The sequence below is a fragment of the Hyla sarda genome, chromosome 1 (genome assembly GCF_029499605.1).
Source record: "Hyla sarda isolate aHylSar1 chromosome 1, aHylSar1.hap1, whole genome shotgun sequence".
Taxonomy (NCBI): domain Eukaryota; kingdom Metazoa; phylum Chordata; class Amphibia; order Anura; family Hylidae; genus Hyla; species Hyla sarda.
The window spans coordinates 281973148-281991148 of NC_079189.1; the positions used below are offsets into that span (position 1 = coordinate 281973148).

The window sequence follows — 18001 nt, forward strand, 5'->3', positions numbered from 1 at the left end:
CACCAGGTATTTAAACAGGTGTCTGTGACCCATGTGATATGCCTGATGAAGCTGCCCATGTGCAGCGAAACGTGATGCACGAATGTTACTATAAAGCTACTTTTCTGATATATCAACGGATTCATGCATTTTTAAATCTGAACAGCGCCGGGTATCCTGTTCGTTTCTGAAGTCCTTTTAAAGTCCATATTCAAAGCTATGATATCCTGAGTTGGTAGAGTGTCAACTTTAAAAAGGTTTCTTTTGACTAAATTCTTTTATGCATTTAGGGCTCTCTCTATAGTTCTCCCCCACTCGTTTTTTACAACTGCACAACGTCTCCTCACTAAATGAATTTGGGCATGAAACCTGGGCTGTCTCCTACCGTCTTAACAAAATCAAAATTCACATATGCCTGCATCAACTACAGCTGATCGGGGTACTATACCTATGTCCTTGATAAAGGCCTCAATTCCGGGCCTTGATCTGAGACGTTGGATGGAAGTAGGCATACTCCAGCTACACAATCTATATGAGGGTGATATCATGATGACATTTGAATATCTATCTGCCAAATGTCCTATCTACTCCAAGGAGTTTTTTTGCTTTTTTAAATATCTCCAGATTAGACAGATCACACAATCCTTAGGAATCTCCACTCCACTTAGGAATCTCCACTGAAGACACTACTGTTTTGCGCTCTCTCTCCATTAAGGGTTTACGGCCTATTTACATTTCCCTTGTGATATCAGATTTACAATAAGAGCTACACCCCCTTTCCTTTGGGAGAGAGACTTGGGTTGTTCTTTTCCTATTAGAGTTTGGTGTCAGGCCTTCAAACGAATACATAAAGCATTGCAGTGTTCCTCTCTGTAGAAAGTGCCTTCAAAACTATCCTGAGGTGGTACTTTACTCCAGAAAAGGTAGCCACGGCTTATCCTGGAGCCTCAAATCTGTGCTGGCGTAAGTGTGGTCAAAAGGCTCCCCATACCATGTTCTATGTAACTGTCCCGTAATAGCCTTTTTGGGTAACCTGCAAAAGGTTAATTTAATCTCTTTTTCCATGTACAATTAACTGGTATTGTTGTTTAAAGGTATGGATCATATCCCCCCTCTGTTCACAGACCTGTTCTGTTTTGTGTATTGTGGCACAAATTGCGCTGATGACTGGACAGCAGCAGTACCTACTGTACAATCGATTATAGGTAAATTGAACACCACCTACTCCTTTGAAAAAATAATAGCCATTGGCTCTGGAAAATATATAGCCTTCTCGGGCAGATGGCAGAAATAGATTTCCTCCAATAACTGCATTAATATTAATTAATTAATTAATTAAGAGATGTCTGATACTCTATATCAAGCTGGGCTCTTGCTCTTAGGCTCTGATCCTTTTGCTGTTTTTTTCAGTCGCGTTTTAACCCTATGCGTGCACTAGGCCATGTATGACATTTTTTTTTAACTCCTTTATTTACTCTTTACATACTTAATTACAATTAAAGAGAAGATCAGTACATCAATTAACCATAATTTACAACAATCATAACCTATTGAGCGTATTTACTTTATATATAGGCCATGTATGACATGTTTTCTCCATATTGATATGCCTTACCTTGCGTAGAGTGTTTTATTTTTTTCATTGTGAAACATGGTACAGCCTATCTATGTTGTTTTTTTTTTGTCTTTCTCTGTGTTTATATTTTCGTGGTGCTATGTTCAGCGCATGATGTATGGTTCCTACCAATTATATGGTTTTTACTCTTTATGACAAATTCTATAAAAACTATTGAAACGGAAAAAAAAATAGCTGGGTCATGAAGGAGTTAAAGAATGGTTTTAAAAGTCCAGACAAACCTGCAGACATACCTTAAAATAAGCAGCACTACACCAAGAGCACAAGAAGTAGAGAAGTAGTCTACTTACATCAGACATTGTCAACAGTCAAAATGAAAGTGGATCTTCAGTGTCAGTAAGGTTCACGTCTTGTATCTTGAACAAAACAGTTTTAGCTCTAAAAGATAAAGAAAAGGGAATGACAATTAATATATATATATATATATATATATATATATTAAATAATGGTCTAAACCTTGGAAATAAAAGTGTGTACACCCTTAAGTGGAAATGTTTGAATTGGGCCCAAAGTCAATATTTTGTGCGATCAGATTCTTTAGCAAGGCAGTGGTCGTCTTGGATGTCTGGAGTCATGCGATTCACTGTGGAGGTAGCCGAAGGGCTTACCTCTGCTTCCGTCCAGGTCCATGGCTCTTCATGAGCACACAGCAGACAGATCAATGTAGTTCTATGGAACTACATTGATCTGTATGAGTAGTCTAATGATTCCTTGGTAATATTGGTCTCAGTATATAGGATTTGGTCAGTAACAGTATTATGGTAATATGTATGGTGATAATATTTCCTCCTTGCATACTGTTATTATAGGTAATATTGGTCTCAGTATATAGGATTTGGTCAGTAACAGTATGATGGTAATATGTATAGTGATAATATTTCTCCTTGTATACTGGTATTATTGTTGATATTGTTCTCAGTATACAGGATTTGGACAGCAACAGTGTGGCGGTGGTAGTTTGAGTTGTCTGCTGGTAGTAGGGAGTATATTGAAGGTGGAGGCTGCGCCCAATTGGGTGTGAATGAGGGCGTGGTTAGGGGTGTGACTGGGGTGTGGTTAGGGGGCGTGGCTTGGGCTAGCAATGCCCCTGCTTGCCACATTTGTATTCATACTCCTCACCTGGTTGCCGCCACGCTCACTTGACTAAGCCAAATAAGTTTATCTTGGTCTAATCAGAACACAGGACATGGTTTCAGTAACCCATGTCCTTAGTCTGCTTGCCTTCAGAAAATTGTTTGTGGGCTTTCTTGTGCATCATCTTCATGAGAGGCTAACTTCTGGGATGACAGCCATAGAAACCAATTTTATACAGTGTGAACCACTCACCCCTTCAACCTCTGCAGCAACGATGGCAGCATTCATACGTCTATATCAGTGTTTCTCAAGCGCAGTCCTCAAGTACCCCCAACAGGTCATGTTTTCTGGATTTCCTTTGTCTTTCACAGGTGATATGACTGTGGTGATGCCCGATTCACTGACCATAATTATATCACCTGTGAAAGACTAAGGAAATCCAGAAAACATGACCTGTTGGGGGTACTTGAGAACCGCGCTTGAGAAACACTGGTCTATATCCCAAAGACAACCTCTGAATATGACGCTGAGCTTGTGCACTCTTGTGAACTGCTCTGGTAGCATTAACAAGGCCTGTTCTGAGTGGAACCTGTCCTGTGAAACCGCAATATGGTCTTGCCCATTATACTACAGCTCAGTTTCAGGGTCTTGGTAATCTTCACCTTAAGAGAGTTGTTTGCCATGAGGTGCCATGTTGAACTTCTAGTGACCAGCACTAGAGAGTGTGAGAGCGATAACACAAAATGTAAAACACCTGCTCCCAATTCACACCTGAGACCTTGTTACACTAATGAATCACATGACACAGGGGACAAAAAATGGCTAATTGGTCCCAATTTGGACATTTCCACTTAGGGCTGTACTCACTTTTGCTGCCAAGGTAACAATAATGGCTTTGTGCTGAGTTATTTTGAGAGGGCAGCAACATCAAACACTCTTATAAAGACTGTACACTCACTACTTTACATTGTAGGAAAGTGACATTTCTTCAAAGTTATCACCTGAAAAGATATAATAAAATATTCACAAATATGTGAGGGTTGTACTCACTCATGTGAGATACTTTGTGTGTGTGTGTATAAATATGTACACACACTATATTGTGAAACAGTGAAAAAAGGTATATACCTCATCCAGTGAAAGCTGAATAACAGATAAAAAGTATTGAAAAACAGCACATCCCTTTTCCTTTGAATATGAGAAGTTAGTTCACTCTGGTTCTGGAGCCTGGGTTAGGGGCCCTCTACTTCAGACAGCAAAAGCAATCTTTCCACAGCACACAAAATTAGTGAAAAAAATTTAGGCATTTATTCCATGGCTAAAAAATAAAAGTGTCTTACAGCAAGCTACACTGCTTGAAAAAGACTGGGGGAGCCGGTCAAAACATAGCTTGCTGTCAGACACTGTTATTTTTTTGCCATGGAATAAACAGCTAGACTTTTTTCACCACTTTTGTGTGCCATGGGAAGATTCCTTTTGTAGGATAACAGATAATATATCGGAAAGCCAGGAAATAGTTCTCTAGTAAAACTCAGCTTGCTAGGCACATTTGGGAAGTCCACATTTTCTGACCTGGATTTTTATGGAATGAAAGGCAGATTTGACATTAGGGCCTTTCATTACAGACTTTGTATCAATTGCCAGTTGTGTGAAATAACACATTTAAAGTTTGTTTTGTCGAGTGGCCGGTAGTAAGCCACTTGTATGGTGAGGGATAGTTAAAAGTGTTTAGTTAGTGCTGGACAAGGAGGTCTTTTTTTGTTTTATGCCAATGTGAATGTGTGTGTATTTTGTTTTTGAACAATTAGCTGCCATATATAACTGTTGAACTTCTTATACCATGTTGATTGGGCTCTCCTTAACCTGAAAGCTGTCACCTATATGGCTGCAGCCCCCGGCAAGGGAGAAGGAATGGCTAGTCTAGGTGACTAGCCTGGCTGTCTCGCTGTTTTGGCAGGATGCCAAACCGGTTTTACTTGTTCCTTGGTGACAACCTGGTTAACGCCTAGTTGTCTGCCGGGAACACTTTCGGTCCCTGTGTAGCATTGGCGAAAGGGGACATTGTACCTGGAACCTTGCAGGTGCCTTTTGGCCTGGAGGCGAAGGGTTTGGTTTGTTGGGGGGCCTCTCTCCTTTCGGAAAAGGGCTTGCGATAGACCGCATCCTCGTGCACGTTTTTTTGTGTGAACACTTGCACTTTTTACTTGCACTTGGGTGATTTGAGAGCACGTACCTCGGCATCACACCATGTCAGCCCAACAGCCACATATTTCTTTAGTCATCAGGAGCCTGTGCTGTCCATGTCTCATGATATTGTGCGAGAGTGTGTGTTCATTGTGCACACCTATTGGACAACAGGATCTGTGGCTGGGGACCGGGGCAGAAGTGGGGGAGTAATGAAGATAAATTATTTAAATTTTTTACACCTGTCTGAGCACAGGTATACAAAAACATTACTTTTTGAAATGCCCATTTAAATTCCCTTTATAAAGCTGCACAACACAAGTTATATAACTTTGTAATGTACAAAGGTATTCTTTGCTAAGCACATACACCTTTTCCTCCAGGCATAAAGTCCCGTAGTTCTAAACACACATGATAACTCTCGAGCACCACTTTGCTGGGTTTGTTGGCCATTTTGGGCCTTTTTGTTAGCAGCTCCTTACCTGTCTGGTTCTGGCTCACCTAACAATTGGACATTCATGGGAGAGAGCATGCTAAGCCAGGATTGGCTGAGCACATCTTACTCCCTTCTCTTTATCTCTCAGAACATCTCTGAAAGAGCTGAGAGCTCTTCAGTCTATGATCGGTTTTGATTGGCTGAGACAGCAATATCACTGAAAGATAGAGGGGCTCAGCTTAAGGACAATTATTTATCAGAAAAGGGTGCTACCTCAGTAATCACCAGCATAGACAAAAAAAGAAAGAAAAAAGCAATTACCGTATATACTCGAGTATAAGCCGAGTTTTTCAGCACGATTTTTCGTGCTGAAAACACCCCCCTCGGCTTATACTCGAGTGAACTCCCCCACCCGCAGTGGTCTTCAACCTGCGGACCTCCAGAGGTTTCAAAACTACAACTCCCAGCAAGCCCGGGCAGCCATCGGCTGTCCGGGCTTGCTGGGAGTTGTAGTTTTGAAACCTCCGGAGGTCCGCAGGTTGAAGACCACTGCGGCCTTCAACATCATCCAGCCCCCTCTCACCCCCTTTAGTTCTGAGTACTCACCTCCGCTCGGCGCTGGTCCGGTCCTGCAGGGCTGTCCGGAGAGGAGGTGGTCCGGTGGGATAGTGGTTCCGGGCTGCTATCTTCACCGGGGGCGCCTCTTCTAAGCGCTTCGGGCCCGGCCTCAGAATAGTCACGTTGCCGTGACAACGACGCAGAGGTGCGTTCATTGCCAACGTACTTCTGCGTCATTGTCAAGGCAACGCCTCTATTCCGGGCCGGAAGCGCGGAGAAGAGGCGCCCCCGGTGAAGATAGCAGCCCGGACCACCTCCTCACCGGACCACCTCCTCACCGGACAGCCCTGCAGGACCGGACCAGCGCCGAGCGGAGGTGAGTACTCAGAACTAAAGGGGGTGAGAGGGGGCTGGATGATGTTGAAGGCCGCAGTGGTCTTCAACCTGCGGACCTCCGGAGGTTTCAAAACTACAACTCCCAGCAAGCCCGGACAGCCGATGGCTGCCCGGGCTTGCTGGGAGTTGTAGTTTTGAAACCTCTGGAGGTCCGCAGGTTGAAGACCACTGAGGGCGAATGATGAGAAGAGGATGATGAAGGGGGGGGGGTGTGGGGATGATGAAGGGGGGTGGGGATGATGAAGGGGGGGGTGTGGGATGATGAAGGGGGGGGTGTGGGATGATTACAAGGGGATGATGAAGGGGGGATGTGTGGGATGATAAGGGGATGATGAAGGGGGGATGTGTGGGATGATAAGGGGATGATGAAGGGGGGATGTGCGGGATGATAAGGGGATGATGAAGGGGGGATTTGTGGGATGATGACAAGGGGATGATGAAGGGGGGATGTGTGGGATGATAAGGGGATGATGAAGGGGGGATGTGTGGGATGATGACAAGGGGATGATGATGAGGATGTTAATGACGGGTCTGGATGATGACAGGGGGGGATGAGGTATTTCCCACCCTAGGCTTATACTCGAGTCAATAACTTTTCCTGGGATTTTGGGTTGAAATTAGGGGTCTCGGCTTATACTCGGGTCGGCTTATACTCGAGTATATACGGTACCTTTCTTTATGCTGTGTTTATATATTTACTACTGCATATTTAGCTGTCCCGGCATGCACAATGTTCATATTGTTTTCTTATATTGTTTTCTAATGCAGTTCTTTTATTTGCCCTCTTGAGCGATGTTTATTACTAAATTGTTAAACATTTTCAATAAAAAGATTGAAACAGAAAAAAGCAATTACTGAATAAGGGCGCACACCTATAATGAAATATTGTAACAATCTTAATTATGACCAAATTACACTACAACACTGAAAGCAAAGCATTAAAAACAATTAAAATAATGCTGGTAAATGAACTAAACCCCAATCTAGGAGAGGGCCATGGATCCCCTCCTATAATGGCACATGTCCTGAAATAGATGGTATCTGCTAAAAAAAAACTGTCAATTAAATAAATAGTACTGTTTGTCAATTAAATATAACAGCCTCCGAACCTAAACCTCATGAAAGTCTACCAATAATAGCATAAATATGCATAGGACAATAACACTTGCAGACGGTAGTGAGGCCAGACCGGGTGAGGAGTTATGCTGCCAATGCGAGTCAGATGGGGCCACACAGGAACTCCACGTGTTACATCGCCTTCTAGCGACTTCCTCAGGAGTATCTATGGAAAAGCAGCCATCAGGGCACACATTACTTCCGTAATTTAAAAGTTGGAAGAATGGCCAACAATATGTGCACTGGCACTTTTCTGTAGACCTCATCCGTGCATCACCATACTATTAGTAGCAGTGGTACAGTTTATGGCAGCATTGTCCCATTCCTGTTAACAGTAAACCCATATGTGGTGACCCAGTACAGAATCACATGTTCTTCTGTACTCCTGCCCATCCTGTGTGGCAGATGCTGCTGCAATGTCCGTCTTGGGCCCTCTCTCAGGACTCTCTATATTTCACAGTATTATATAAAGCTATGCAATGGTTAATCTATTGGTATTTTCTATGCACTTGTTACTTTAAGGAATCTGTTGTCGTGAACCTTGTTGTTAGGGGAGTATGCAAAGGTGAACCAAGGGACTTTTCCAGCCAATGGGATCTCTCTAAATTGCTCCCATAAATAGTGAGTTCAGAGTTCAGTTGTGCAGTAGAGTCGCTGAGGTACAGTTGAGAGAAGTGTGAAGTCTGTCAGTGAGGTGATTCTGAAGGAGGCCTGAGGCCTAGTCCCGGCAAACAAGCATCAACTACCAGTTAACCCCAGTACCAAGGTGAAAGTCAAAGCCTTGCGGTAAGCACTACAGGGATCAATTCAATCAAGTTAGTCAAGTCCAAGTAAGTCTGGGTTCCCACTATGTTTTCCCCCATACAGGGGCGCATACGGCATACTCCTGTATGTAATTCATTTCAATGAGCTGACCGCAAAGAAACGTTGGGTCCGGTCGGCTCATTTTTTCCCCGTATGCGCTTTTACAACCGGACCTAAAACCGTGGTCGACCACGGTTTTAGATGAGGGGAAAAGCACATACAGGGCAAAAATGAGCCGACCGGACCCAACGTTTCACTGCGGTCGGCTCATTGAAATGAATTGCATACGGGAGAGCATAGAAAGGCATACGGGAGCACACGTTTTTTGCTCTCCCCTGCCGTATGCGCTCCTGTATGGGGGAAATGTAGTGGGAACCCAGCCTAACTAAAGTCTAGCATGGGCTGCATACAAGTCATGTCAGTCATATACAGCACAATCAACTATAAGTTGTGACTGTGGCAAGACTTGAACATTAACAAAATGAAAAGTTGAAACTTAATATTAGGTTTAACATGGAATATACAGCATTTTATCAATTGTGTATTAGAAAATTTACCGAGTGTCAATGTGATATCATCCCAGCCAAAAAACTTGCCTATGGATGGTTTCACATACTTTTCATACAACCACATTTTATCATCTGTATTACAGTCATCTATCTCTGATTATTATGAAATTAATTATGAGTTATTGCAGTATTTATAGTCACTTACCTTACCAGAATAAGAAGATGTTGACTGTAATGTGTTGACCATCCTACCCTGTTGGGTTTTTGTTCAGACTAATTCTGCTTAAAACTTAGCAGATTCCTGTTTTGAAATGACTGGGACATTTCTATAGCATATTCTAAACAGTTAGCTGTAACCATAAATGTAATGTAAAAATAACAATCAGGAAGTGACAATGTATTTCTGTGGTTTCAAAGTACTAATAAAAGGTTCTAACAAAGTTTAAGGGAATTCATAAGCTGCAAATCACATTCCAAACTTTTGGCACAATTAGATAACTGTGCGAGCAAGCAGACACATGGTACCTTTGATATATCTGTCTGTGCTTCCAGAATGAAGGAAAGTGCTTTTATTCTCAGGTGTAAAAGAGTCAAAGAGATGTTTTTAAGACCCTGAAGTGCTAAGGATTAGAAAACCTCCTCACTCCCCCTCCCAACCCTGAAAGCTGAGCCCTGCCTGTTAGTGAACCAGGGAAAAGGATGGTAGGGGAGCAAGAAGGCGTTCCAGCCCTCAGCACTTCAAGGGTTTGGAAACACCCATTTCACTCTTTGCACCAGAGAGTAAAAGCATCTTTCTAAGTTTTGTTGTGTTGTGTTGTGTTGTTTTTTAACCGACAGCTGCAAGCGGTTGCAAAAAACGTGTTCAAGTTTGTGCAAACTATTTCCCAACCAGGGTGCCTCCAGTTGTTGCAAAACTACACCTCTCAGCATGCCCGAATCGGCAAAGGCTGTCTGGGCATGCTGGGAGTAGTAGTTTCAAAACAGCTGGAGGCACCCTGCTTCAAAAATACTGAGAAAAGTGCGCAGGGAGAAAAATAAAACATTAAAATTTTGCTCACCTTGTCCCGGTCCCTGCAGATTCCTCTCTGTGTGCTCCGGAGTTTCCTCTCTTCTTAGTACAATCACTGGCTGCAGTGGTGTCACGTGTCAAGCCAGTGATTGGCTGATGGGAAGAGGTCTTGTTCTACAGTAATACACTGGGTTTCCCGAGTCCCGCGGAAGATTTGAAATCCGCCCGAGAAACCCAGTGTAATACTACAGTACAAGAATGTGACAGGAGGGGGGGGTATATATCTGGCCCCTCCAGCTTTTCTATATATATATATATATATATATATATATATATATCCCCCTGCTGCGCTATATCAAACTTAGTGGCCGCTACGCTTGAATAAATGTACTGCCCCCCAGCGCTATTATCTATACTGACCCCCGCTGCGCATATACTGACCCCCGCTGCGCATATTTATATATATACTGCCTCCCCCAAGCTGTGCATATTAATCTTCATCTTCTCCCTCCCCTGGCTGCCAATGAATGAAAACTCTATTAGCGGGGGAGCAGAGGGCTGCTGCCCGCTCTCGCTGCTAAGAGTTTGTCATTCATAGCGGGCAGAAGCTGCATATCATGCTGTGGGGGTCAGACCTATGGATATATGTCTGACCCTCGCAGCATACATATACAAATGCCGGCTCACCGCTATGAATGACAAGTAAGCTATTGGCAGCAGCAGCGGAGCCTCCGCTCCCTGCACTGCTTTACTTGTCATTCATAGCGGTGAGCCGGCACCTGTATATAAAGATGCTGTAAGGGTCTATACTGCGCATCTATATATACAGGTGCCGGCTGACCGCTATGAATGACAAGTAAAGCAGTGCAGGGAGGCTCGCGCTGCTGCTGCCAATAGCTTACTTGTCATTCATAGCGCTGAGCCGGCATTTGTATATGTATGCTGTGAGGGTCAGACATATATCCATATGTCTGACCCCCACAGCATGATATGCAGCTGCTGCCCGCTATGAATGACAAACTCTTAGCAGCGAGAGCGGGCAGCAGTCCTCCGCTCCCCCGCTAATAGTTTTCATTCATTGCCAGCCAGGGGAGGGAGAAGATGTAGATTAATATGCACAGCTTTGGGGAGGCAGTATATATATATATATAAATATGCGCAGCGGGGGTCAGTATAGATATATAATAGCGATGGGGGGGCAGTACATTTATTCAAGCGCAGCGGCCACTAAGTTTGATATAGCGCAGCAGGGGGAATTATATATAGAAACGCTGAAGGGGCCAGATATATACCCCCCCCCCAGCGATTCTATACATCTTTGCCCACCACAGCGCTTCTATATTAAAACCCTGCCAGGAGCCCTGATTGGCTCCTCGGCCCTGGCTACTCAGGGCTCTTGGTGGTGAATTAAAAAATGAAAGTTTACAGTACATTGCAGGGGATCGGAACATGCCGCCCGCTCCCCTGCTTAATAACATCTGATCGGATCGGGTCTCAGAAGTGAGACCCGGTGCGATCAATCCCTCAGCCCCTGTACTACTACCCCCAACATGGAACAGACCCTGTTCCATGCTGGGGGTAGTAGTACAAGCACTAATGTAGTCAGAATTTGCAGAGACTTTTTTCTGTCGCACAGAATACATTTTGTGCGACAGAAAGAAAAAGAAATTGGGCGACAGATTAGTAAATCACAAGGAAAAAAAAGACGAGTACACTGAAAAAAAAAACCTAACCAACACTCCAGTCTTCGTAAATGAGGGCCAATATGCGTGGGAAGCGAAAAATTTTGAGAAAAAATTGTTTTGCCAATTGAAGCGCAGAAGAAAGGCCTGGAAGCGGAACAAAATGAGCCATTTTGGAAAACCGATCAACGACCACCCAAATGACGGTGTTGCCATGAGATGAAGGAAGGTCAGTGATGAAATCCATAGCTATATGGGACCATGGTTGTTCAGGTACAGGCAGAGGAAGGAGAAGACCAGCAGGCTTCTGGCATGGAGTCTTGTCACGTGCACACACTGTACAGGCCCGTACGAAATCCGTCACATCTTTCTCCAGGGAGGACCACCAATAGTATCTGGCAATTAACTGTATGGACTTTTTGATTCCAGCATGACCAGCCAGGTGGGAGGAATTACCCCATTTGAGAGTTTGGAGGCGAAGATGTGGAGGAACATAAGTTTTTCCCGGAGGAATTGGCACCAGAGAAGCAGGAGCAGAGGAGATCAGACACTCTGGAGGTATGATGTGCTGAGGAAGAGCTTCGGATTGTGAGGCATCGGTGGAACGTGATAGAGCATCTGCCCTGACGTTCTTGTCGTGACGTTTTTTCCCTTAGCGGTTTTTTGAAGAAGGACAGCTCCGGCTCCGACTGAGGAGGAGTTAACCTCCAGGAAGAAAGGCTTGAGAGGATCTGGCCTGGACAAGACTGGTGCAGAGGCGAAGGCGGCTTTGAGGTGGTTAAAGGCTTCCTCCGCCTGCGGTGGCCAGGATTTCGGATTAGCATTTTTCTTGGTCAATGCTACAATAGGAGCAACGATGGTGGAGAAGTGGGGAATGAATTGTCGTAATTAGCAAATCCGAGAAATCGTTGGATAGCTCGCAGACCAGTGGGGCGTGGCCAATCTATTACCGCCAATAGCTTGTCAGGGTCCATTTGAAGACCTTGACTGGACACTATGTATCCCAGGAAAGGTAGGCTGCTGCGCTCAATGAGACATTTTTCAATTTTGGCATAGAGATGGTTTTTGCGTAGGCGCTGAAGCACTTGTCGGACATGGAGGCGGTGTTCGTCTAGGTTGGGGGAAAAAATGAGGATGTCATCAAGATAGACCACTACACAGGAATACAGCAGGTCCCGAAAAATCTCATTGACAAAGTCCTGAAAGACTGCAGGGGCATTGCAAAGCCCAAAGGGCATGACAAGGTACTCAAAGTGTCCATCTCTAGTATTGAAGGCGGTTTTCCATTCATCACCTTCTCAAATACGGATGAGATTCTGGGCACCCCTGAGATCGAGCTTGGTAAAAAATGTTGCTCCCCGCAGGCGATCAAATAGTTCTGAGATGAAAGGCAGAGGATAACGGTTCTTTACAGTGATTTTGTTAAGACCGCGGTAATCAATGCAAGGCCGTAGGGATCCATCTTTTTTGGCAACGAAAAAGAAGCCTGCTCCTGCAGGAGATGAAGATTTTCGAATAAAGAGGTCAAGGCAGGCGCCAAAGGTTTGTAGTCAGGGGCAACGGCAAAGGGTCTGGATACACAGGCTAGGGATACACACAAAACGCGTAGGGAGTGATTACACTTAATTGGACCAGGCACCAATTAGTGGTGCACTGGCCCTTTAACTTTCAGATAGCCGGCGCGCGCGCCCTAGAGAGCGGGGCCGCGTGCGCCGGGACGGGACAGAAGGAGGACGGGGCAGGTGAGGGGATTGGGATGCGACCCGCAGGCGGGCGCGTCCCGCCACGCGGATCGCATCCCCGCCAGTGAAACTAGAGCAGCGCTCCCGGTCAGCGGGTCTGACCGGGGCGCTGCATGCAGGAGAACGCCATGAGCGCTCCGGGGAGGAACAGGGACCCGGAGCGCTCAGCGTAAAACTGGTATTCGTAATCTCTCACCATGGTGGATCATTATTCCAAGTGGGATGTAGTCGTACCAGTCAAAGATCTTACGGCCAAAACCACAGCCCAGATGTTCTACTCCCATTGAGTAGAAATTCTGTGTCCACAGTCTGTCCTCACCGACCAAGGAACGGCCTTTGAGGCTCAACTCTTCCAAGAGTTATGTCAATTTCGTGCCTGCAAAAAGCTCAGGACAACTGCTTATCACCCTCAAGGGAGTGGGCTTTGTGAAAGAATCAACCAAATCTTTATCCACATGCTGCCATGAAGAATGGCTGCAATACTGTACACTGTTCCATCGGGTACAATCCATTCTATTTGATGATGGGTCGACATGGTCAGCTACCTAAAGACAGGACGTTTGGACTCCAAGCTCCTTTCAATAATTCTTCTCAAGCTTCCATGGAGTGGATCTCAGATCACCAGAAAAGGATCCAGGAAGCAAAGGAACACTCAAGGAAGCAAAGGAAATTGTCAACAGAAAGATGGGTGAGGCTCAACAGAGGCAGCAGCAAGATTACAACCGTCATGCCTCCACCAAACCTCTCCAGATAGGTGACAAGGTTTGGTTGAAAATAATTTCCGAGAACCCACAAACTGGACTCCATCTGGGAAACTGAGTCCTATACCGTGATTGTGGTACCCTACCCCGACGCAGATGTCTATGCAAGTCAGGGTATGAAGATTTGCCAGTACCACTGCGGCCTCCTTCACTCCCAGTCAAAACTGTGAGGTAGTATGTACCCGGAGGAAAAATTCAACCGTCTATGGATGATCCCCTGTTCCCTCCGGACCAAGTTGCAGTCTTTGGGTTCATACCGGCCTGTATGTCTGAGCAACCAACCCGAGTTCTGTCACCATTGATGCAGGAGTATACTCCAATCTCCAGATCACAGACCTCACCCATGTCATAACCTCCAATTTCAAGTGTCAGTTCAGTATCATTCTAGCTGACAAAAGGGAAGAACCTGTAACCTGCGCAGCTGAGTAAGGAGCTCCTGAAGAGATTACTGTTCCTGAGTCTCAAGAAATGGTGCTGCGTAGGTCCCAACGGTCCACGCAAGGGCAGATACCCGCTAGATACAAAGACTAAAGTACATAAATTAAAGGTACACATAGTTCAGTATACACAAGTCAAGTATACCTCAGTCACATAAAGTAGTACTGTATCACTCACATTTCACAGACTACTCAAAGAAACATGTCAAGTGTATGTAATGTCATATGTCATCCTGTTCATTCACAGTATACTTTCCTTGCCAGTAAGTATTCCTGAAACTAACCTAAAGCACGTATACAGTAAAAGGTAACATGAATGTCAAAGTGTTATCCATATTGATTGTCTAGCATAAAAATGTCTAGAGTAAACCAAAAATAGTGTTCTGATGAGTCCACTCCCGTTTTATAACATCATAGCGGGTTGGGCCCGGTCTAAAGTGAAAGTAAAATCATGCCGGTTAGCTCAGGGAGCTGTTCGGGATCGCCGCAGCGAAATCGCGGCATCCCGAACAGCTTACATGACAGCCAGAGGGTCCTTACCTGCCTCCATGCTGTCCGATCGCCGAATGACTGCTCAGTGCCTGAGATCCAGGCATGAGCAGTCAAGCAGCAGAATCATCGATCAGTGGTTTACCACTGATCAATGTAAAAGATCAGTGTGTGCAGTGTTTTAGGTCCCTATGGGAGCTATAACATTGCAAATAAAAGTGAAGAAAAGTGAATAAAGATCAATTAACACCTTCCCTAATAAAAGTTTGAATCACCCCACTGTTCCCATAAAAAAAAAACAGTGTAAATAAAAATAAACATGTGGTATCACCGCATGCGGAAATATCCGAATTATACAAAATATATCGTTAATTAAACCGCACGGTCAATGGTGTATGCGCAAAAAATTTCCAAAAGTCCAAAATAGTGCATTTTTGGTCACTTTTTATATCATGAAAAAATGAATAAAGTCCTATCAATGCAAAAATGGTACTGCTAAAAACTTCAGATCATGGCGCAAAAAATGAGCCCTCATACCGCCCCGGAAAAATAAAAAAGTTATAGGGGTCAGAAGATGACAATTTTAAACGTATAAATTTTCCTGCATGTAGTTATGATTTTTCCAGAAGTACGACAAAATCAAACCTATAAAAGTAGGGTACCATTTTAATCGTATGGACCTAGAGAATAAAGATAAGGTGTCATTTTTACCGAAACATGTACTGTGTAGAAACGGAAGCCCCCAAAAGTTACAAAATGGCTTTTTTTTTTCAATTTTGTCTCAATGATTTTTTTTCCGTTCCGCCGTAGATTTTTGGGTAAAATGACTGACGTCATTACAAAGTAGAATTGATGGCACAAAAAATAAGCCATCATATGGATTTTTAGGTGCAAAATTGAAAGAGTTATGATTTTTAAAAGGTAAGGAGGAAAAAACGAAAATGCAAAAACGGAGAAACCCCGGGACCTTAAGGGGTTAATAAAACTGGAATGGTTGGTGATATTAACTTCCTGTTTGTGGCACATTAGTATATGTGAGGGGGGAAACTTTTCAAGATGGGTGGTGACCATGGCGGGCATTTTAAAGTCGGCCATTTTGAATCCAACTTTTGTTTTTTCAATAGGAAGAGGGTCATGTGACACATCAAACTTATTGGGAATTTCACAAGAAAAACAATGATGTGCTTGGTTTTAACGTAACTTTATTCTTTCATGAGTTATTTACAAGTTTCTGACCACTTATAAAATGTGTTCAATGTGCTTCCCATTATGATGGATTGTCAATACAACCCTCTTCTCCCACTCTTCACACACTGATAGCAACACCGCAGGAGAAATGCTAGCACAGGCTTCCAGTATCCGTATACACTGCTATATACTACTATATACACCGCAGGAGAAATGCTAGCACAGGCTTCCAGTATCCGTAGTTTCAGGTGCTGCAGAATGGGCAAAACTAAAATTGGAACAGGACCCTCAGTTTACGCAGAAGATTTTGTTCAGTGATGAGGTAAACTTTTATGTGAAGGATAAAGTTAACAAACAAAACCACCGCTATTGGTCTGACACTAACCAACATTGGATAGATCCCTCCAAGACTGTTGGAACACAAAAATTGATGGTATGGTGTGATATATGGGGAACAAAGATAGTGGGGCCATTCTTCATTAATGGAAACCTCAAGGCCACTGGATATGCAAAATTGCTACATGATGATGTGTTTCCCTCTTTATGCACTGAAGCTGGCACGTTCCCTGAGTTTTTCCAGCAAGATGGTGCACCACCACATTATGGGTGTCAGATCCGAGCATTCCTAGATGAACAGTTTCCTGGAAAGTGGATTGGTCGTCGTGGGCCAGTTGAATGGCCTCCAAGGTCTCCAGATCTGACCCCCTTAGACTTTTATCTTTGGGGTCATCTGAAGGCAATTGTCTATGCTGTGAAGATTCGAGATGTGCAGCACCTGAAACTACAGATACTGGAAGCCTGTGCTAGCATTTCTCCTGCGGTGTATATAGTAGTATATAGCAGTGTATACAGATACTGGAAGCCTGTGCTAGCATTTCTCCTGCGGTGTTGCTATCAGTGTGTGAAGAGTGGGAGAAGAGGGTTGCATTGACAATCCAACACAATGGGCAGCACATTGAACACATTTTATAAGTGCTCAGAAACTTGTAAATAACTCATGAAAGAATAAAGTTACGTTAAACCAAGCACATCATTGTTTTTTTCTTGTGAAATTCCCAATAAGTTTGATGTGTCACATGACCCTCTTCCTATTGAAAAAACAAAAGTTGGATTCAAAATGGCCGACTTCAAAATGGCCGTCATGGTCACCACCCATCTTGAAAAGTTTCCCCCCTCACATATACTAATGTGCCACAAACAGGAAGTTAATATCACCAACCATTCTCATTTTATTAAGGTGTATCCATACAAATGGCCCACCCTGTATATGTACAAGTTATATAACACAAATCCTGTTCCCAATCCTGTTCAACTACAAATCAGAACATGTATGGATTATTATACAAAGACTCTAATGTTATTCGTTATTTCACCAGTCTGAAATACACATTTGTGCATAAAATGCCTCAGGACTGCATCTGGCCCCACGGCCACTTTGTTCCTCAAGCCTGACAGAACCTTACGTCGAGGACGACTTATGTTATGTGATGTCCCAGTACAGGTACACGGTCCTGTACTACCTGTAGGCCCTGTCAGGTTGAGTCCCTCAGTGACCTGGGGGCTCCCATGCAGGGTCTCTCTTTGTTCTCCTGTTGGTTTAATAAATGTGGTGTATGTTCCTTTAATGCATAGACAGGATCCCTATGTCTAGATAGTATAAAGGAACTGTTGGAGGTCTCAAAGACCTGTGAGTAAGCCTGTCACATGTTATATTATTTCACATGATCTGTTGTCACATGTTCTCCCAGAGAGCACCAGCTTTAACCTATGACCCAAAGCTTGACTAATGGGCTTTAGTCCAGCCCCCCACTATAAAAAGAGGTGGTCATTACAATTCAGTCTCTTTGAGATAAGCTCTCTTACCACCAGCTACCTTACTGAGCTCAGCTACCAGAGATCTCAGGACAAGTGTTCAGTGTCTGGAAGGCCACACAGCTCAAGTCTATCCAGTAAGTCTACAAGTCTATGTCTGCTGTCACTACAAATAGTCAAGTCCTGCAC

At 44.0% G+C, this 18001-nt stretch overlaps 2 protein-coding genes across 8 annotated transcripts in view; one reads left to right on the forward strand and one right to left on the reverse strand.

Annotated features, from left to right (window-relative positions):
• The window catches only part of MATK (megakaryocyte-associated tyrosine kinase), a 96923-nt gene extending 89918 nt beyond the window's left edge, over positions 1 to 7005 (reverse strand). The window contains exons 1-2 of one of the 2 annotated variants that reach the window (XM_056573688.1): positions 6934 to 7005; positions 1906 to 1993 (exon numbers count right to left, since the gene is read on the reverse strand). In XM_056573688.1, the coding sequence (XP_056429663.1) occupies positions 1906 to 1914 (9 nt within the window). In that variant the 5' untranslated portion in view covers positions 1915 to 1993; positions 6934 to 7005. Of the gene's footprint in view, positions 1 to 1905; positions 1994 to 6933 lie in introns of those variants that run through there. The other variant, XM_056573678.1, reaches the window with a different exon arrangement.
• The window catches only part of ATCAY (ATCAY kinesin light chain interacting caytaxin), a 113082-nt gene that overhangs the window by 926 nt on the left and 94155 nt on the right, over positions 1 to 18001 (forward strand). The gene's annotated exons all lie outside the window — the stretch shown is intronic.